Source organism: Coenobita brevimanus, chromosome 43, assembly GCF_032717465.1.
Source record: "Coenobita brevimanus isolate Jiangsu-jjx chromosome 43, ASM3271746v2, whole genome shotgun sequence".
Classification (NCBI taxonomy): domain Eukaryota; kingdom Metazoa; phylum Arthropoda; class Malacostraca; order Decapoda; family Coenobitidae; genus Coenobita; species Coenobita brevimanus.
In genome coordinates, this window is record NC_136996.1 from 7,603,212 (window position 1) to 7,623,317 (window position 20,106).

Genomic DNA, 20,106 nt, shown 5'->3' on the forward strand with positions numbered 1-20,106 from the left:
GGAGACATATCAAGAGTGCTTAGTGGAATTGCCATCCATCCATCCATTCTTCGTTCAAGTCTTCGAAATTCTCGGCAACTCATACGCGTACCATCCACACACAGTTTTGTTTCATGAGAGGCTGTAGAATAGCCATTCCACCGACTGCCAAACTAAAAAATGGATTTGGTCCTTGTTATGTGAATATGTTTCTCTTTCATCCATATCCATTTGTGCCGCTCGTAATATATTTTCCTTATTCAGCTTCCATGACATGTTTTCTAACACATTCACTCCAGTCGTCCTCTTGGCTTTCGCGGCTTCTTCCCACCCTCAGAATCTTTTACATGCAGCATACACTCTTTTTATCGTATCAAATCAGTTATTTCCCTATGGCAGTCCCGTCTAACCACATTCTCTTCAGCCATTTGAATAACGGACTTCTCTGCTCGTAATCTTTCGCGAATCTCTGCATATCTTGTACTGTCCAGTCTACATAACCTGCGCAACATTCATCGTCCCCTTTATTTATTTATTTATTTTTCAGTTTTGACTATGTCTGATACACCTTTGTTAATACAGTTCTCTTGAAGCCTCTGAATTACATTGTCTGTTCCTCACTCAGGATCTCATAACATTTACCACTTTTCCACACTGAATCACCCCGCTCTCGTCTTTCATTTTCCTTTACAATCACGGTCACCAGATATTTAAAATCTACACATTCAAGTCCTTCTTCATTCTCCAACACATCCACCCATGAACCACCTTATACTTTACTTTCCCCTTCACATGCTTCAAGACCTTGCTGCTCACAGATTTATATAAGTTTCCGGACCAGTCTGCAAACATTCATTGAGCACAGTGAAGCAGCGCGGCATCATCTGCATGCAACAGTTTTGAGAAAATTCATCCATTTCAACTTAATAACCTTTTCATTCCCTTTTCATCACTCGTGCTTTGAACTCTCTCACACAGCCATCCACATAACCAAGACGACATTACACACCCCTTCTTTCACTCAGTACTGATATGAAACAACTCACTTAAGCCTCCATGTATCGTTACACTACTTCACTTGCACCAGAAAATTTTTACATTAGGCGCACTTCCTTGTACACCATACGGCCATAACACCTTGCATAATCTCTCCCCCTTTACAATGTCCCGTCCTGAATCTGTGTCCATAACGTAAAATATTGCTTGCATTTCATCTTACAAGCTTTCTCCACTATTATTTGGTTGACCACAATTATAATGATCCACATATATCTTACATGGAGACCACCCTGTCCATCACTCATCACACATTCTGATGTTTATCCTACTTGCTCTGTTAATATTCTCTTCTTTCCAAATATTTTTCGTCATAAAAAGAGTTTTTATCCATCCCTTGTCTCCATTAGCTAGCATTTTTCCAATTTCACACTCACTCTACTGGAGCGGGACGACTTTTATGTTTTGAGTGGTGTGTGTGTGTGTGTGTGTGTGTGTGTGTGTGTGTGTGTGTGTGTGTGTGTGTGTGTGTGTGTGTTTCAAAATACAGTAACTCGTTTTTATCCGATTTTAACCAGACTTGGTGGAAAGGTTGAGAATCAGCGAATGAGGAAACGTATGTGTGTGTGTGTGTGTGTGTGTGTGTGTGTGTGTGTGTTTAGAGAAATAAGTACCGTAAAAGATCAAGGTCACAGGGCTAGGTATTCAACTTAAATTTTTATCCATTTTATACCCAATTTGATGTAAGCCTTCAGAGCAAGATAAGAATGAAGCGATTCAGTTTGCGAACAATCAGTCGAAGGTCAAAGTCACAAAGCAGTGTCAAAAGTTGGCCCGTGTGTGAGACTGTTTAAAGAATAATGTGGGCAGTTTTGATGCGGTTTTAACAAAACGTGAGGGACAAGTTGAGGGTCACCAAGGAGTAAGCTTTTTTTAGAAGAATTATTCAAAGGTTAAGGTCACAGGACAAGGTCAGCTTAAAAAGTAGTTAATCCGATTCAGACCAAACACTGTGGAAGTGTTGAGGATTAGTCAAGAATAAGAATAACCTGTTTTGAAAACAATCAGTCATATGTTAAACTCTCAAGTGGACGTCAGCGTTTGTCACAGTGGAAGATAGTGTTAGTTTTGACCGAAATCAAACTAATCTTAGTGGAGGAATACTCGTAGAGGTCAGGCAAGGACGAAGAGATTCAGTTTTGAGAATCGGTCAGAAGTCAGGATCACGGGACAAGGTCTAAGTTCGACGCCATGTGTTTGTGTCTGAAGATAACTAGTATATATATATATATATATATATATATATATATATATATATATATATATATATATATATATATATATATATATATATATATATATATATATATATTGTCAGCCATTTTAGCTTTTATATTGTGTTTTCAGGTGCCGCACCACTGAAACGGGTGACAGTGTGCACGTAAAAAGATAATTTTAATATCCTGGCATTTGAAAGCAGGTGCTTTTTTCTTGGCTGGTTGTGGGTGCTGTGTGAGATGCCCGTATGGTGTTTGGACTGTGAGGAATGTACACAGGTGAGTGTGCGTGTGTGTGTGTATGTGTGTGTGTGTGTGTGTGTGTGAGAGAGAGAGAGAGAGAGAGAGAGAGAAACTCTGTGCTTTTCTGTGCGTTTTTATGTCTTTTTCCAGTATTCGACACAGAGCATAGACTTGATAGTCCATTCCCTAAGGCTCAGCAGTCTTCCTTTTCTCCATGTTTCTTTCCATGTCAGCACTTTGACGCTAATACCCACCGACCGTTTTGAACACATACTTGGGCCGTCTGTTTAGGATAGGTGTGTCGGTATTTGCGAAGGTGTTTCTGTATCATGTCGGTGGGTCATGTGCATCAGTAAATCTGTTTAAACGAAATTATGATTATAAGGCAGTTCTTACTCCTGCCTGGAATCGAACCTACGTATTTTCGGACATCAGCCTGGACGTGGGTGTGGGCGTAGGCATGAGCATGTGTCCAATAATTAATGTAGTGGTTCCAAAGAGCCTGAAAGTGCTAAAGGTCATTCGAGATAAAGGCAGTAATTTAACCCCCATCATACTGTACTCCAGCCAAAGCCATAAATGTAGCTAATGGCCGTCACTAACCCTTGGCTGAAAGTGGGGTAATGCGTGATGGTTGATGGTGGGAAAAAGCCTGATGATTTACTTGCAAACTTGTGAATAACGAGTGTGATAAAAGCCGGTGATGGGTCGGAGATCAAAGGGGGTTAATGACCACGGTTCATGTCCCCACACCCACCCCTTAAACATGTGCGTACCTCTAGGGGAAAAGAGGATGGGGGAAGGAGAGGGGATGTGGTGGGTGGAAGGTGGGTGGGCAAGGGAAGTGGTGGGTGGGAGGTGGGTTGAGGACCAAATTTTAATCAGTGGGTGATGTCTCCCTTAATTCCCTCACCTTCTTTTCTCCCTCCTCTTCGTTCTCCCTTCCCGTTCTTTCTTCTCCCCTCCTTTTCTCCATGGTTTTCTTTCCTCCCACTTCTTTCTCTTTCCCTTTCTTTCCCCCTTCCTTATTATCATTTCCCCTTCGTTCCCCCCCCCCTCCTCTTTTCTGTTCGTCTCCTTTACCTTCTCGTCCTTTTCTTTCCCCTCCTTTCCTTCTCCCATCCTTTTCGCTTCCTGTCCTTTCCTCACTTTCCTTCATTTCCCCCTCTTCCCCTCTTATTTTTCCTCCTATTTTCATTCTTCTTCCATTCTTTTCCCATTTCTCGATTCCTCTTCTCTCCGCTCTCATTCTCTCTCCTTTCCTCTCTTTCCCCCTCCTCCTTCACCTCTCTTTTCCCCTTCTCTCTGCTCTCCCTTCCCCTCCTCTCTGCTCTCCCTTCCCCTCCTCTCCTCACTCCCCACCCCTCTCACTTCTTCCTCTCTACTTTCCCCCTTTTTAATGTAATGTTCAGTGCAAGTTCAGCTTTTACATGCCACGAGGGTTCAAAAGAGCTGCCGTAATGAGTGTGGGAGGGCCAGGCTGGAGAGGCTAAGTTGGAGCCATGAATTTTGCTCTGATTTTTAGTACACAGTCGGATAAGGGAATAAGAGAAACGGTGAATTTACGTCAATATTCTGTATGATATTGGATAAAGGAGTAACAAACGGTGAATTTACCTCGATATTTAGTGTGATATTGAATAATGGAGTAACGGAAGTAGTGAATTTACGTCGATATTTAGTATGATATTGAATAAAGGAGTAATAGGAACGGTGAATTCACGTCGATATTAAGCACGGTATTGAATAAAGGAGTAACAGAAGCGGTGATTTACTTAGGTATTTAGTATGATAATAAAGGAGTAATAAAAGCAGTGAATTTACTTCGATGTTTAATCTGATATTGAATAAAGGGGTAATAGAGCTGGTGAATTTACGTCGATATTTACTATAATATTGGGTAAGGGAAGTAAAAACGATGAATTTACACTTTTTTTAGTACGGAATTTGATTCAATAAAATAATAAAAATAGCTAATTTTACTGTGATTTTTTAATACGTTGTTGAATAGGAGAGTAAAAAAAAAAAACGGTAATGTTTATTGCGACTTTTAGTACGGGATTAAATGAAGGAGCAATTACAACAACGAATTCCATTGCAATTTTTTTGGACAAGATTGGAACTTGAGGTACTAAAATCAGTGGGTATTGTTCTGATTTTAAGTATGGGATTATCTAAAGGCGTAATAATAAAAAATAAAGAATAATTTTACTACAAGACTAACAAGAGAATAATGAAAATGGTGAATTCTGCTGATTCTCTCTCTCTCTCTCTCTCTCTCTCTCTCTCTAGCAAGAAGTTAATGAAGTAATAAGAATGGTGATGCAGGCGGACGTGGATAATGGTTGGCCAGGATGAAAAAAAAAAAAAAAGATAATGCATGCAAAAAAATGGCTAATGGGTTCACGTGAATGGGACGGTGATTGAATTTATCGCTATTGCAGTTGATTAGATCGTTGAGTTAATAGGAATGACAGGTCGCCAGAGTAGGAAAAAAAAAATGTATGTTATTAGGTTTGTCTCGAAATCTGACTGGTAATGGAATTGGTGTTATGGCTGACTCTTACTTTAGCACATTTAATACGATGTCGTGTGTGTGTGTGTGTGTGTGTGTGTGTGTGTGTGTGTGTGTGTGAAATGGCGAGTATTTGATGCACATGTAATTTATGCACATGTAATGAGTTAAAGAAACGGAGCTAATGCTGGCTTTGGGATATATTAAGACGGAATAGAGGTAAGGCTGAAGGGTGAGGGGAAACATTGTGCTTTAACAAGATAAACAAAACAGTGTATGGAAAACCTATGTAGGATTAAGGCATAGTTAACACTCTTAGATCCTTTACTTCTCCCTCAGCTGAATATAATCGTCTGGAAGTCAAACTGAAGTAGCAGAGTTGACGGAAACAAGAGAGGATTCATGGAAACTAGAAATAACACTCTTAGACTCCCTTTTCACCGTCATTTGTGTTATAGTGTATGGTAACAACTAATAGAGGCCCTTATAACTGAGGAAGACATGACAGGGTTGTTCATATTTTGTAATGCTTAATGAATTAGTTCAGTAATTATGAATAGCATTACACTGTAAGTTATCTCTCTGTCTCTCTCTCTCTCTCTCTCTCTCTCTCTCTCTCTCTCTTTCTCTGTCTGTCTGTCTGTCTGTCTGTCTGTCTGTCTGTCTGTCTCTCTCTCTCTCTCTCTCTCTCTCTCTCTCTCTCTCTCTCTCACACACACACACACGGAAACGCGCTCGCACACACACACACACACACACACACACACACACACACACACACACACACACACACACACACACACACACACACACACACACACACACACACACACACACACACACACACACACAATCACCCAAGGACATGATGAGTATGGGCTGAAACTGTTTTGTACGGTATGCAGCTCAGTAATATACTCATTTGGCACCCATGCTATGATTGTTCGCATGTTATCAAGCAAAATTTATAGTATGACTGATTGGTAGTAGAGGCCCCGGAGGATTCATGACTTGATGCTTGTGTTGACTTGTGATAGTTAATGTGCGCCCCCGTTCAGAAAAGAGCCTGCCCCTCAACTCAGGTCTGGCCGGAGTGCGTTAGATATTATGTTTTCTGACTGTACTGTATATACTGTAAAAAACAGAATAGGTTTCCGATGGATGTGTATAAAGGAAATTGCCTAGATTTGTATAAAGTAAGTGATGAACGTTGTAATTTTAGTGTCCGTTTGTTGGGTGTAATTAAAAAAAACTACTAGAGGGGATTAAAGGTGTTTTTGATGTAATTGGATAAATTCTAGGATTGGGTGCCTGATAATAGAAGGAAAAATAGTGGTATTGTGGTAATCTTTTAATCCCTTAAACCGTATGACGCATTTCATTGGCTTACTCTTCCTGTGTCCAGGTAATTAAATTCGGAACTAGATAGAGTTTTCAGACTTGAAGGACTGAATACAGCTTTCACTCTCCCCCTGAATATGGAAGGTGTTTTATAAGTTTAAGTCGTTTGGAGGCAGCAGGAATAATAAAAGATCGTTTGAGTAAAGTGGTTAAAGCTCAGCATTTTACTCAAACATCTACTGAATATGGGAGGACTGGTACTTGTGACTGTGAATTGTGAAAGCCCATCTAGGATCGCTTAAAAGTATTGTGAAATGGTTAAGTATTCGTTTGTATGCCTACTCTGAACTAGGCACATTATTTCTCAGCTTCATTCATTTAATATCCCTACCTTTCCTGAAATATTAGTCGTGAGGTATAACTTCTGCTGGCAACGGGGCTGTCCTCACAGCCGTGGCCAACATAGTTATACACCAACTCCACTAACTAGTTAAGGGCTGCGAAGTCCGTACGAAACTGGATTTAGACATTCTGAAATGAACTGCGAAAGTTGGGTAAAATTCTTCGACCTCGTCGTTAACACATACAACACACTTTTTCGAATTCTGGGCTTGGCAAGGCAGTCCAGAGTCATCTACAGTCACAGAGGTACCTGTTTGGTGATATTGTAGGCGTCACTACATTAACAGTAGTACTAGTTTGGGTGCAGATTTTTTATTTATTTATTTATTTTTTTTTTTGCATACAGTAAATCCAGGAGGAATGAAAGTACTACAGGGTTGGCGTGTCGAAGGTTTTTGTTTCCGTCTCTCGTTTATTGTGTTGGAACAAGACCGTTATAGTAATGCGGCCACAGTAGATGTAAGACGTAAGCAAGTACACTGATGGTATATAATTATGACCCTCAACACATAACCTCTCACAGTGCTCAGAAGTGGAGGGAACTGCACAATTTAACTGGAAATCATGTTCTAATTAGTCACGAGAATATCCAGCCATTCTGTTGAATTACACACACACACACACACACACACACACACACACACACACACACACACACACACACACACACACACACACACACACACACACACACACACACACACACACACAACCACTGCCTTGCCCATTGTCCTGAGGTGGGGATGAGGGGGCAGAACGCGGTGATGGGACCACCTTTGATCTCCAGTCCTCCCCGCCTAATCAACTTCCTGATGGGCGGTGCTGAGGAGGAGAGGATGCGTGAGAGAAAGGGGGAGAGAGGAGAGGCATTTGGCGTGGAGGGAAGGGTGAAGGAGGAGGAGGAGGAGTAGTATACAAGTTGCAGTCCCGGGCATCTGAACGTGAACCCAGTAGACAGCAGACCGAAATTTGCCTTCTTTCGCAGTCCACTATTTTTCTTTCGGGGAGTGTGGAGGGGACTGAGGGACATTTGTATAACCGGGAAGGTCCACCACCTGGTCATTTCTGTGCCACCAAGTGAAGGCATCTCTCATCACCATTAAAAGAGGAATATTTGTGGATGATGAAGTACTGTACAGTGTGTGTGTGTGTGCGGTCGAAAGAGTGGTAAGCTTTACTGGGGCTTAGAAATGTGTGTTGTAGGGGATATGGGAGGTGTAGAGGAGACTGAGAGAGGGTTATAGGGTTGTGGGAGGGGTATGGGAGGCTGTGGGAAGAGTGTGGGGGGTTCTGGGAAGGGTGTGGGTCCGAGATAGAGATACGTGAAGTTGTGGGAGGGAAGTTTAGTGAGGAATAGTGATGTATATGAAAGGATATTGGAGGGCAAAGATAGGATAAGGGGGCTGTGGGTAGGATAAGGGAGATGGTAAGAAAGATATGGAGGCTGAGATAGGGATATGTGAGGTCGTGGGAAGGATATTTAGGGAGGAACATTGATGTATATAGGTCGTGAATGCAGTAGGTGGGGACAAGGAAAGGGTACGGAGGTTGAGAGAGGGATTTGGGAAGCTGTGGGAAGGATACGGGTATGAAGGCCAAGATGAGGATATGCGAGGACGTGGGGGGATATTTAGGGGGGGAGGACTGATTTATACGAGGAAGGGAGAGTGATATGGGGGGGGGGGGAAGGATGGAATATGGTGGTCTTAAAAAGGGTATGGAGTTCTGAGGGAGAGCAGGAGGGGGTGTGTCCAGCTGTCCTGTTGGAGTGATATACAGAAGGAGTTTAAGGGAGTTTGGGAACTTGTTGGCCTCTGAGTTAGATGGCTTCTGCCCCCCCCTCGGATTAACCCTCGCACGGTGATGGGCCACTCCAGAGTCTAATATAGTGATCTGGTGGTGGTAAAAAATAATCAGTGAACATTTTTAAGACATAATTTGTGGGGACTTTTAGTAAATACCTATCCTTTTTGGAATTTTTAACGACTTCAGTGCGATGACGTATTTTTAATAATATTCTTATCATCAATAGGTTAGGAGAGACTTTTCTAACATATTCGAGTAGCCTAATCTCCAAAGGATGCAATTTAACTTAAGAGAGATTTAGTGAACTGGACGAGTTGGATTTAGTCTTCTTTAACGTATTTTTAATAAAATTCTTATCGTTAATAGGTTAGGAGAGACTTTTCTAACTTATTCGAGTAGCCTAATCTCCAAAAGATGCATTTTAACTTAAGAGAGATTTAGTGAACTGGAAGAGTTGGATTTAGTCTTCTTTAACTTTGCTACTAAGGCTCTTTCTAAAGTTTAAGAAAATCTTTTGGTGGCAGTCTGATCAAAATGAAAGACACCCTCTTAGGGATGGGATCAATAGAACAGAGGAATTTAGTTGACTGTTCAATAAATATATGCTAAATGACGATAAAACATTACCATATTACTCACATTGCCGATATGGAGAGAGAGAGAGAGAGAGAGAGAGAGAGAGAGAGAGAGAGAGAGAGAGGGAGGAGGAAGAGCGGAGAATTTGAATCAGAGTCAGAATCAGTTCATTTCCACGGCAGTGGCACAGTACGACTATAAAATTTACATAGAATTCGCACAAAGTTCATAGTCCAGTAAAGTCCGAGTTTAAAAATGTCAGAAACACAAACATTCTATAGAGTGTGGTTAAGTAAAGGCGGCGTCACACTGGGCCAGAAGTGGCTAACATGCGAGCCAGTTTTGTGAGCCGCTAGTCAAACTGACTCACGGTGGGCGAGATTTCGCTTGCAAGGCGAAGTGGATAACTGTTTTCGTTCACAGCTTATTGGTGGGATTAAAACTCAAATGAGCCTATAGTAATTTTGTAACTGGTGAGAAAATATTCTTTTATCACAGAAGGAAACTTTAACTAAAATTGTTAAGTGAATACAATTTAATTCTTGTGGTTTTTAGTCATTTCTATTTTTTTTCTTGTGACATGAAATCAGTATTTGGACACTGGTGGCCAGCCGCAGAAGCTGTCTGTTTTGTTTCCAAACAACAAGTGGAAAGCAGAGTATGACCAGTATTTGATATGGATCCTGCGACAAGGAAAACTCTAGTAGACTGCCTTGTGACTCTGGAGTTGCTGAATTACTTGAGGCAGTTGCAGAAACTGAGGAAATGGGAGTGGGTACGCTGTGGTGCCTTGTTTACAGTTGACCATGAAGCGTCGAGGCAGAGGACACTGCTAGCCATTTTGGTTCACAAAAACACACGAGTGTGACGGCAACTTGACTTTGCTAGCTGTTTCGCGTCACAAAAGCTGCTCACATGTTAGCCACTTTTGGCCCAGTGTGACGCCGCCATCAGGAAATTATGGACATTCAGCAGGGAGGACAGGATGAGAGAGAGAGAGAGAGAGAGAGAGAGAGAGAGAGAGAGAGAGAGAGAGAGAGAGAGAGAGAATCCTTGCAGTTTTTGATGGAATGGTTTTTGCAAACTTGTGTCCTCTTCAGAACGATGACGTCTTTTACCCACTTTCCGGAGTAGGGAAGGCACAGTCTCTTTCCAGGCGGATGATGATGATGATGAGGAGGAGGGGGAGGAAGAGGAGGAGGAAGTAGGAGGATACAAGTTCAAACTGAGAATGTTGGGTAGCAACTGAGAGCGTGTGGGAGCATCACAGAAAACGGTTTAGGGTTACTGTGCTACAGTATAAACGTGTAGTTTTGGGCGAACTATGGTATTATTTGCGATTTCTGTGAGTCTCAGTGTTTCATACAGTTTCCTGCTGTGGAAAGGTACTGCACAATATTGTTGTGGTTGTTACTGTTTAATCTAGGTGTTGCCATTTTTTTTTTTTTTTTATTTAGAAAGACCCCTTACTAGTGGAAAAGTTTTTTTGCCCGAGTTCCATCTCTCCTAAGCAGAACAAAGTCGTGTGGCAGTGGTAGAAAAGCTGGGAAATAAAAGGCGTCATTGTACTGTAATGGATAAGCACTTCCAAAAGGCCCTGACAGGAATTTTTCGGTTAATCTCTTCATGACTATGACGTCTTTTACATTTTATCGTTTTTGCAAACAAGTGGCTTCATTCAGCGTAAGAGAGTAAAATCCTTTCACTACGGTGGCAGTGTTTACAATTAGTTCTTAATTTCTTCATAAAAATGTATTCAGGCTAGGAGAAACCACGCCTAGTGAGGGGACCAGTAACAATTTCTCTTATTCCTTTCACAGCACTGACTTCTTATATCTCTTATTCTGCCTGCCGCCAAATGATTTTATTCAGCATAGGAGAGATCTGAGCTGTGGTGGCTTGGTCAGTAGCTTACTCGTGTAGTGATGTATGCCTCGAGTTTAGGGTTCGTACCCAAATCGTGGCCAAGTAAACACGGCACTGATAGTATGCCCTTTCGTACGCATGCATGTGTTCCTACCCTGTAGGTTGAACCGGTGGTCCTTGCATATATGACAGCAAACACTCCCATTGCAGCACTTCGATTTCCATATCCATCACTCTTCCCATAGACGCCCCTTCCCTGTTCGTACTTTGCCAGCATGGAGAAGGGTTGATTCAGGCTATCCTTCTCTCTCCTAACCTGTAATGGACCTGGTACCTACTGATACGGATACAGGAAACCCCCCACCCCGCCATACAGAAATCCTTCTTAAAGACACACTTTTAACTCCGCTCACCAGTGTCGTCCATTACATTCCCTTCCCACAACAAGACGTTTTTAGTCAGCGTGATAGAGATCCTCACCCATTGTAGTGAAGGCGGTCATAACAGTTGACCTTAACCCTTGTATCACCCAAATAACCTCTGTCATTTTATTCTGATCATCAGCCATTATAATCGTGTTATACGAATTGCTAATCTGTATCCGATTCTAGTAACTATATGTTACTTTCTATTGTGTCTCTCATTACAGTAAAATTATTAAGCATCAGTTCGAATTTTTAGTCACTCAGGATTGCCAGACACTGAAACATATGGACAAATATCGGTCATGTTGCATTCACTGAACGAAGGGATTTCGGCAGTTCCATTATTAAGTGTACAATCGATCAAATTAGTAAAACGAAGGAGGGGATCTTGTGATCGTATTTGCTTTTCAGGAGTTACAGCGTGTGATATCTCGAGAAGTTCGTATAGGTGTCTATGTGGCATAAAATACTACACAGTGCAGTATGACAACTATTACCTTTTTATTTCAGTCGATGTAGTGTAATAATTAATCTTGATATTACTTATTTTACAGTGGAATACAGGGGCAAAATTATGTGACTTGGCTTCATGTCGACTGCCTTATATGTAAAGCTCCATCCAGTGTGATATGTACTGACGAGCTTGGTATATAAGTGAGCGTTGAGGAATTCATTATGTGTTACGGAAATAAGATCATTTAGTACAACATGTGATGGTTATTCAGTGTAGTTAATTTATTATGTATTAATTCTTTCACTAGATGATAATTTTTTTGCAGTTTCATACGATCGCCAGACTTTTCGTAGCCTAGGGAGGATTTTCAGACTTAAAGGGGTTTGAAATAAAACAAACTGAATCCTTTCTTCATCATGACTGTTTGCTTGTTTAATTTTCATCACCACCAAGGGATTTTTTTTTTTTTCTATTAACAGACGTCTGGTACTTAGTTAATGTAACAGACTTAATGTCCAAATAAAATACATACCTATATCATCTTCTTTCACATTGCCACCATGAGTATTTCCCTACTTCTGATTCACTCTGCTTATGAAATAGTCCAGTGCTTTGCTGCCTGTTAGAGTAACAGACATACCGTGTTGTGCATGCCGTTCACTATTTAAACTTTCCAGGCGAAATACTGAGAATGAGAACTGAAGCATACGAATGTGAACTGAGTTATGACCAGGACAGGAAATGCCACCCACTACTGATTTATGTGTGTAACATACATCGATACATTTTTGATCATGTGTACATAGTGCAACGTGTCTTCTGCAGGTGAGGGCACTGCGGCAGGCTGAGGCTGACTCTGCCCACAAGATCAGCGAACTGGATGACACAGTGCAGGAGCTGAGACGGCTGCAGGGACCCGTCCTCAGCGCTGGACCGTGAGTAGCTTACATTGATTATGTGTCCTTTTGCTTATTTACATAACCTCTCTGTCTTTCTTCATGCTTGTTGATTTTTATGACAGTCACCCGGAAGAAAGAGCTTTGGTATAAAATACAATGGATGACATGGGTTATGGAAAATTTTATGAAACATACAAAACCAGCTCATGCTGCCACGATGATTTTGCAAGTTGGAAAGAAGAAATTTAATCTGATTAAAATTCTTGTCTGAGCCCCGGATGTGAGTGTGAAGCAAAAACCGAAATAAGAGAGCAGTATTTTGGAACTGAGAAGGCATATACTGTAAAGGAATCAATGTTTGATTTTTTAAATATTACGCGAAATACCAGTCTTCTGTGAAATTGAGGATGCAGCTGAATGTATATATTGTTCATAATAATGTAAGCGTTCCGTGAAGCTAAATATATTGTTATTAGTAATTGTATAATTTGTATAAGCTAATGATTTCCATCCAGCACATCGGATCAGTTTCTGGAGAGAGAGAGAGAGAGAGAGAGAGAGAGAGAGAGACAAACCACCTGATGATAATTTTTTAAGTCAAATTTTCAGAGTTTCTTTCATATATGCCTTTACTGCTTCCTCGCTTTGCATTTACGGGTTATGTTATCGTCCCCTAAATTTGTTTCCATCAGGCCTCTCCTAATCCTCTAGTTCACTGGGTTGTATTTTGGTTGGTGTACGAACCTTTCTTCCAATTCTTCGTTGTTTATAATTCTAAGTGGCACATAGATTTTTTTTTTCTTGAATCCGTGAAATATGTGTATGGGTTGATGTTGGGGAATAAAGCGATAAGGTGTTGTGATCATCTGGAGAGAATGGAGAATTATGGACTGACTAGGAGAGTAAGTGAAAGCGATGTGGATAGAAAAAAGTGAGGGAAACCGAGAATGAGATGAAGAGGTATAGTGCTAATAGGTAAGGTAGGGTAGTGTGTCCCGGGAAGAGGAGTCGCTGCTGATTAGAGACAGAAACGTCGGGATGTCGTTTCTGTCAAGGTTACCCCTCACCTGATTCGGCTTCAGACAGTAGATTGACTGATGTTAACTTATGTATAGACTAGGAATATATCCTTTCCACTCTCCAGTGTAATCTTAACATATTCTTTGTATTTGATTATATGATTCAGACAAGTAATTCAAAATGTTACTCATTACGAGAATAATTCCTATCTCTTTAGTCGTCAGGCGATATCTTTGAATTCTGTGTGCAAATTTATCTTCTGACATAACATTCCATCATCTCTTTTGCAAGATATATTTCGGCTGACAGTTTCCCCGTTTTTCCTTCGGCCTCACTGTCACACGCGATGTCTCATCCCTGCCTTCCTTTGCATCTTATCCTTCCTCCTCAATTCCATCTTCCTTTCTATTCGTTTCTCTTCGTCTACCTTACTCCTTCCTTGTTGCATCTTCTGATGCATTCTTTTTCCTGTTTAATCATCTTATCTTTTCCCCTCACGACGTGTCCCTCTTTCTTCCTCTTACGTCCTTCATATTCTCATCTTGCAGTAGCTTGTGATTCTTTCTCTTCCTGTGTCATCATATGATTTTACTTTTCATCCTGTCTTTCTCTTTCCTCCCTCGTCCCCTGTCTTCGTTCTCCTCATTCCTTTCCTGTCACACCATCTCACTTCTCTTTTCCTGTTTCACCTCGACCTTCCCTCTTTAACTTGCTTCTCCCTCCTTTATCTCCCCTCCCTTTGGTTCTATTTTTATATCACATTTATTCACGTGTTCAAGTCTCATTCCACATTTTCCGCACCAGTCCTCTCTCCCTTGTTTTACCTCGACCTTTCCTCTCAACCTGTCTCCGTCTTAGACTTTGCCATTCTGTCTATCTCCTCCTCCTTTGTCTCCATTCTTGCATCTCATTTATTCACACACTTTCCACCTCTATTATCACTCCCTGTTTCACCTCGACACTCCATCCGTCCCTACCCCGTGTTTCTCCCTCTCTCTGAAACCGTGTCATTCTCCCTTGTCTTTCTTCCTGCCTCAATTGATCCTTCACACATACCCGTCTTTTTAAATTCTTTCCACCTCCTATATCTGTTTCCATTCCCCTGCCGTTTATTGCAAATCCTTTTTAGAATTCCATCTTCTCCGCTTTTGTCCCTCTCTTACATTTTCTGATGTATTACGTTTTCCTCATTGCATTCCCTCTTCCTGTAATTACTCTTCTCCACATCCAACTTCGTTGTTCGTGGATCGTTCACTCATTCGTATGCTTCATTTTACTTTGTTTCGTACATTTCCTGAGTCGCTAATTTTCCTCATTGCACTCTCGCCTTCCATTCTTCCTCCCTTCCTTCCATTCAGAATTCCTTCTTTCCTTCCCTCCTTCCATCTATAATTCCTTCACTCCTTCTTTCTTTTATCCATAATTCCTTCCTTCCTTCCTCCTTCCTTTCTTCCATATATCCTTCCGTCCGTCTTTCCTTCTCTACATCCCGTCTCCGCTGTCGTTTATCATTCTTTCCCTTCAGCATATCGCCTTCACTTATTACTTATTTGTTTTGTACAATTCTTAAATCGGTAAAATTTCTCCATTTCATTCCCTACTTCGTTCCGACATCCAGCCATCTCTGTCATTAATCATTCATTCCTTATTTACGTTCCGTCTACCCCATTTTTGCCCACTTTTTGCACATTCTCAAAAAATTAACTTTCCCCATTATATTTGCTCCTTTCTCCTTTCTTCCTTTCATCCTTCCATCCTTCCTTATCCTTCACCTCCTACCTTACTTCTCTCCCTTCCTCATCACGTCCCTTGCTCTAGTTCTTTCTCTCTCATCCCACTCTCTGCCAAGTTTCATCTCCATAATTTCGCCCTCTCATTTTCTGCCAGTGACTATCAAGAATCACAGGGAAGGACTATTTTATCTTAAGTTTGTTTGATGGATGATTAAGTCAAGTTGTCACCAGATCCTTGTCATATTATACACTCCATTAACATTTTCAACAGGATGGCGTATTAAATATTAGGTTCTTGTTACCGATTTATAATTTTTTAATGGTTAAGGACTTCAAAATCGGGAGGTTAGGAATTGCTTAGGAATTATCTTCTCAACTCCTTATCAACGCTAGGGCTCTTCTTACTTAGCTAAAATCTTTTGGAAATAAGAAGAACAGGGTGATAATTTCATTGGATTGAAAGCGTTAATACTGTTACCATTAAGCGTCTCATAGTAGGGTCATTTCTGTTATTCTGTTCCTGCCGACTCCAGACGATTTTGCTCGAGTGAATGTAAGGCATAAGAGCCTAAGAGTGCTTAATTAAGAACAGATATTTTTAAAGAGAATCGTTTGGCATTCTTAATTATGTAGAGAAACCTTGACAATATACCGCAGACGTCATAATGTAGCTTTTGCATGTTAACACCAAACAGTTTTATTCACCTATAGATAGATTTGTTGTACTGGAGAGGCTAAAGAAAGTTATGTCTTATCTCTCAAGCTCAAGAAATATTTAAGCGTAATAAAACCACATGAAGACAGCTTGAATAAAATAAAGAAATAATCGTAGTGAAGAGGATGGATATAAAGCATCTAACTGGGATGAACATAAATTTGGCTAGTATGAACGTGACGCTGGCTTGTATGAACGTGACGCTGGTTAGTATGAACGTGACGCTGGCTAGTATGAACGTGACGCTGGCTAGTATGAACGTGACGCTGGCTAGTATGAACGTGACCCTGGATTGTATGAACTTGACGCTGGCTAGGATGAACGTGACGCTGGCTAGGATGAACGTGACGCTGGCTAGTATGAACATGGCTATGATTAGTATGAACGTGACCCTGGATTGTATGAACGTGACGCTGGCTAGGATGAACGTGACACTGGCTAGGATGAACGTGACGCTGGCTAGTATGAACGTGACGCTGGCTGGGATGAACGTGACGCTGGCTAGGATGAACGTAGCTATGATTAGTATGAACGTGACGCTGGCTAGTATGAACGTGATGCTGGCTGGTATGAACGTGTCGCTGACTAAGATGAATATGACGTTAGCTAGGAAGAATGTGACGCTGACTAGGATGAATGTGACGTTAACCAGGAAGAATTTGACGCTAGTTAAAAAGAACGTGACGCTAGTTACAAAGAACGAGATGCTGATTAGGAAGAATGTGACGCTGGCTAAAATGAACGTGACTGGTTAAGATGACTGACGCTGGCCAGGAATAACGTGACGCTGGCTAGTATGAACGTGACGGTTACTAGGGTGAGTGTAAAGCAGGCTGGGATGAGTGTGACTGACGAGGATGAGCGTAACGGTGGCCAGGATGAGTAAAACAGCTAGGATTAATGTGACGCTGACTAGGATAAATGTGATGCTGACTCGGATAAATGTGACGCTGACTCGGATAAATGTGACGCTTCTTGGGCATGGATTTGGCGTTGACTAATTGGATGTGACGCAGGAGAGGAAGATAAAGGTATGTAATTATAGATAGTGGAAGTGGAAACTGCTAAGGGGAGTAGGAGAGTCTAGGAGTGTGCATAACTAAAAAGAAAATGAATAAAGAATATCAGTGGAAAGAGTTGAGATGAGTGGGCATGACTAGGCGTGTGATCAGCTAAAAAGAATGTGGTTAGAGAATATCATGCTCAGAGAGAAGGGGTATACATGCGCAGAGTTGCATGTAACCCCTCAAATACGTTGCTAGGAATGACGTGGAGCTGCTGAGATGGCAAGGACGATGCGGTGGCAGGATGACAAATGAAACGCTGTGAGATTCCGGCGCCGCTTGGCTTTTCCACAAACTTCCAGCAAGGGTTTATGGTGGCGGTATGGAAGGACAGTCATAGCGGAGAGTGGTGGGACGGGGCTTGGCACTGCGGGGCGGGGTGGAAAGGGGTAATACGGGACGGGAAGGATGTGGAAGAGCAAGGAAAAGGAAATAAAGGAAGAGAAGAGAGGGGAGGGAAAGGTACGGAAGGGATAAGAAAGAAAATAATGGAAAGGAAGGGAAGGGAAGGGAAGGGAAGTGAAGGGAAAGGATGGGAGGGAATGGGAATGGAAGGGAAGGGATGGGACGAGGTGGGTCAGGACGGGACTGAATGGGGAAGGGTGTGGCGGGATATGGCGGGGCGGGGCGCAAAGGAGCGCTCATAAAGCAGGTGGATGGAGGCAAGCCATTTTAACTGCTGTGTTTAAATTTGCAGATTTTACTCTCACTGCGGGCTCTATAATTCAGTACAATGAAATTCTACGCTGGGAAATCGTGCGATGCACAAACCAGCGTACATTATATTTTTAGCTGGTAAAAGCCTAACGAATATAGTGGAGAGACAGTCAGATAAATTAAGAAATAAAGGGGCAGTGTTAGTAAGGATGTACTAGAAAGCATTAGGAGAAATAGCTTGAGATGGATTGGAGATGTGTAGAGATTGGAGAATAAGAGAATGAGTAGGAGAGTGTCGTGTGTGAGGTGGAGGGGGGAAGGGAAAGGAGTTGGCCTAGGATTGGAGGGAGAGAGTGGAAAGGTGTGAGTAAAGTGGGTGTGAGTTGAAGAGAGGGCAGTCTGATGGCGAAGGACAGAATGAGATGGAGGCAGTTCGTTGTGGCTTCCTTTCCTGGATTAAGCAGTATGGCAGAAGTTTGAAACACTACACAGTTCACGGTGTAATTCTTTCGCTGCATCTTCCGAACTCCATTCTTTACTGTAGCTATCCCTAGACGAGTTTATGCTTCTTCTAAGCATTTTAGACCTTTATAAACGATACGAACGAAAGAACGAATGAAGTTCACCTCGAGCTGGAGGTGACACACACACACACACACACACACACACACACACACACACACACACACACACACACACACACACACACACACACACACACACACACACACACACACACACGAAGATGGAGAGATAAAGTGCAAGAATATGTAAGGTAAGCTAGTGTGACGTGGGAAAGGAATCGTTACAGAGGAGGGATAGAAACGTGTGTATGTCCTTTTTGTAGAGCCCATCCCTCATGTGATTCGGTGTCAGACAATAAACAGAACGATAAATTAACAGATGATAATTATTGAGACCGCGAATAACCTCTGTTAATTCACTGCCATAGTCTTTTTAATCGTAACATTCGTTCTAGTTACATAATTCAGGGAAGAAACTCGTATTGTTTCTGACTGCCGGTATATATTCTATCTGTTCAGTCATCTTGTTGTATCCTAAACTTCTGCTTATAAATTTACCTCCTGGCAATATTTCATCATCGCTTTTTTAACTTATGTTTCGGCTGGCAGTTTCCCCTTTTTATTTCTCCCCAACTGTCAGACGCGCTGTCTCACCCCAGCTGCAACTTACCCCTTCAGTGTGATGGCGTATTTTGTGTGTTACATTCCTGCTACCACCAGACAGTTGACTCAGGTTAGGGGAATGCCATAGTAGTGATGGGGATAATGCAAGCTATATAATTATGTTGTATGTATCTCACCCAGTTCAAAGTCTCCAATAAGCTGAATGAAATCGTTTGGAAGTAGCAAAAATACTCTAACAAACTAGTATAAAATTCTAGAGGAGAGAGCTTCAGGGCCCATGGTTAATGATATTGGTGTGTGTGTGTGTGTGTGTGTGTGTGTGTGTGTGTGTGTGTGTGTGTGTGTGTGTGGCGTGGAGTGAGAGAGTGGTATGGTGACATGGTGTGTTGTTGTGTGGTGTGGTTTGATGTGGTACGACTATGAATGTTATTCAAGTCTACGGAAGTGCAGCACCTCATTTCCGAAAGTCGATAGCGGGAGACAGACGGACAGGGGCTGCTCCTCGAGACGCTCCCGCACCTACATTCTATATATATATATAAAGTAATCGAACCGAAGGACTTAGGCGGAGAGAACCCATTTACTTTGATGATGACTATGCCACATATTGCGGCTAACTACCAGACAATGCTAACTTCCTCAGACAAAACATACACATACTGACAGGATTAATGGAGGTCATATGCAGCCTTTCGAGTTCGATAAGTTTCTTCTAAGTTGAATGAAATTGTCCGAAAGAAACTAAAACGTCCTCGTGTTCAAGGTGTGAAGTAATCCCTTGCTTTTTTTTTGTTTTTTTTTTTTTTTTTTATAGATCGTCACTTGGTATATGAAAGGGCGCCATTTAAGTAGAGATAAAGGTTAACTTCATCTTAAATTTGGCAAAATATACGGTGTCTGCTGAAAATAAATTTGTTTAGTTTCTTCTCACTACCTCCAGACATTAATGAAAACTGTAATTATTTAGCACCACCAGTTTGAAAAATAACT

The 20,106-nt window shown here is 41.6% G+C and overlaps 1 protein-coding gene across 3 annotated transcripts in view; it reads left to right on the forward strand.

Annotated features, from left to right (window-relative positions):
* LOC145397813 (uncharacterized) overlaps positions 1–20,106 on the forward strand; it is an 856,770-nt gene that overhangs the window by 523,105 nt on the left and 313,559 nt on the right. For all 3 annotated transcript variants that reach the window (XM_080270837.1, XM_080270836.1, XM_080270838.1), the window contains exon 12: positions 12,706–12,815. In XM_080270837.1, coding sequence (XP_080126963.1) covers positions 12,706–12,815 — 110 coding nt within the window. The remainder of the gene's footprint in view (positions 1–12,705; positions 12,816–20,106) is intronic.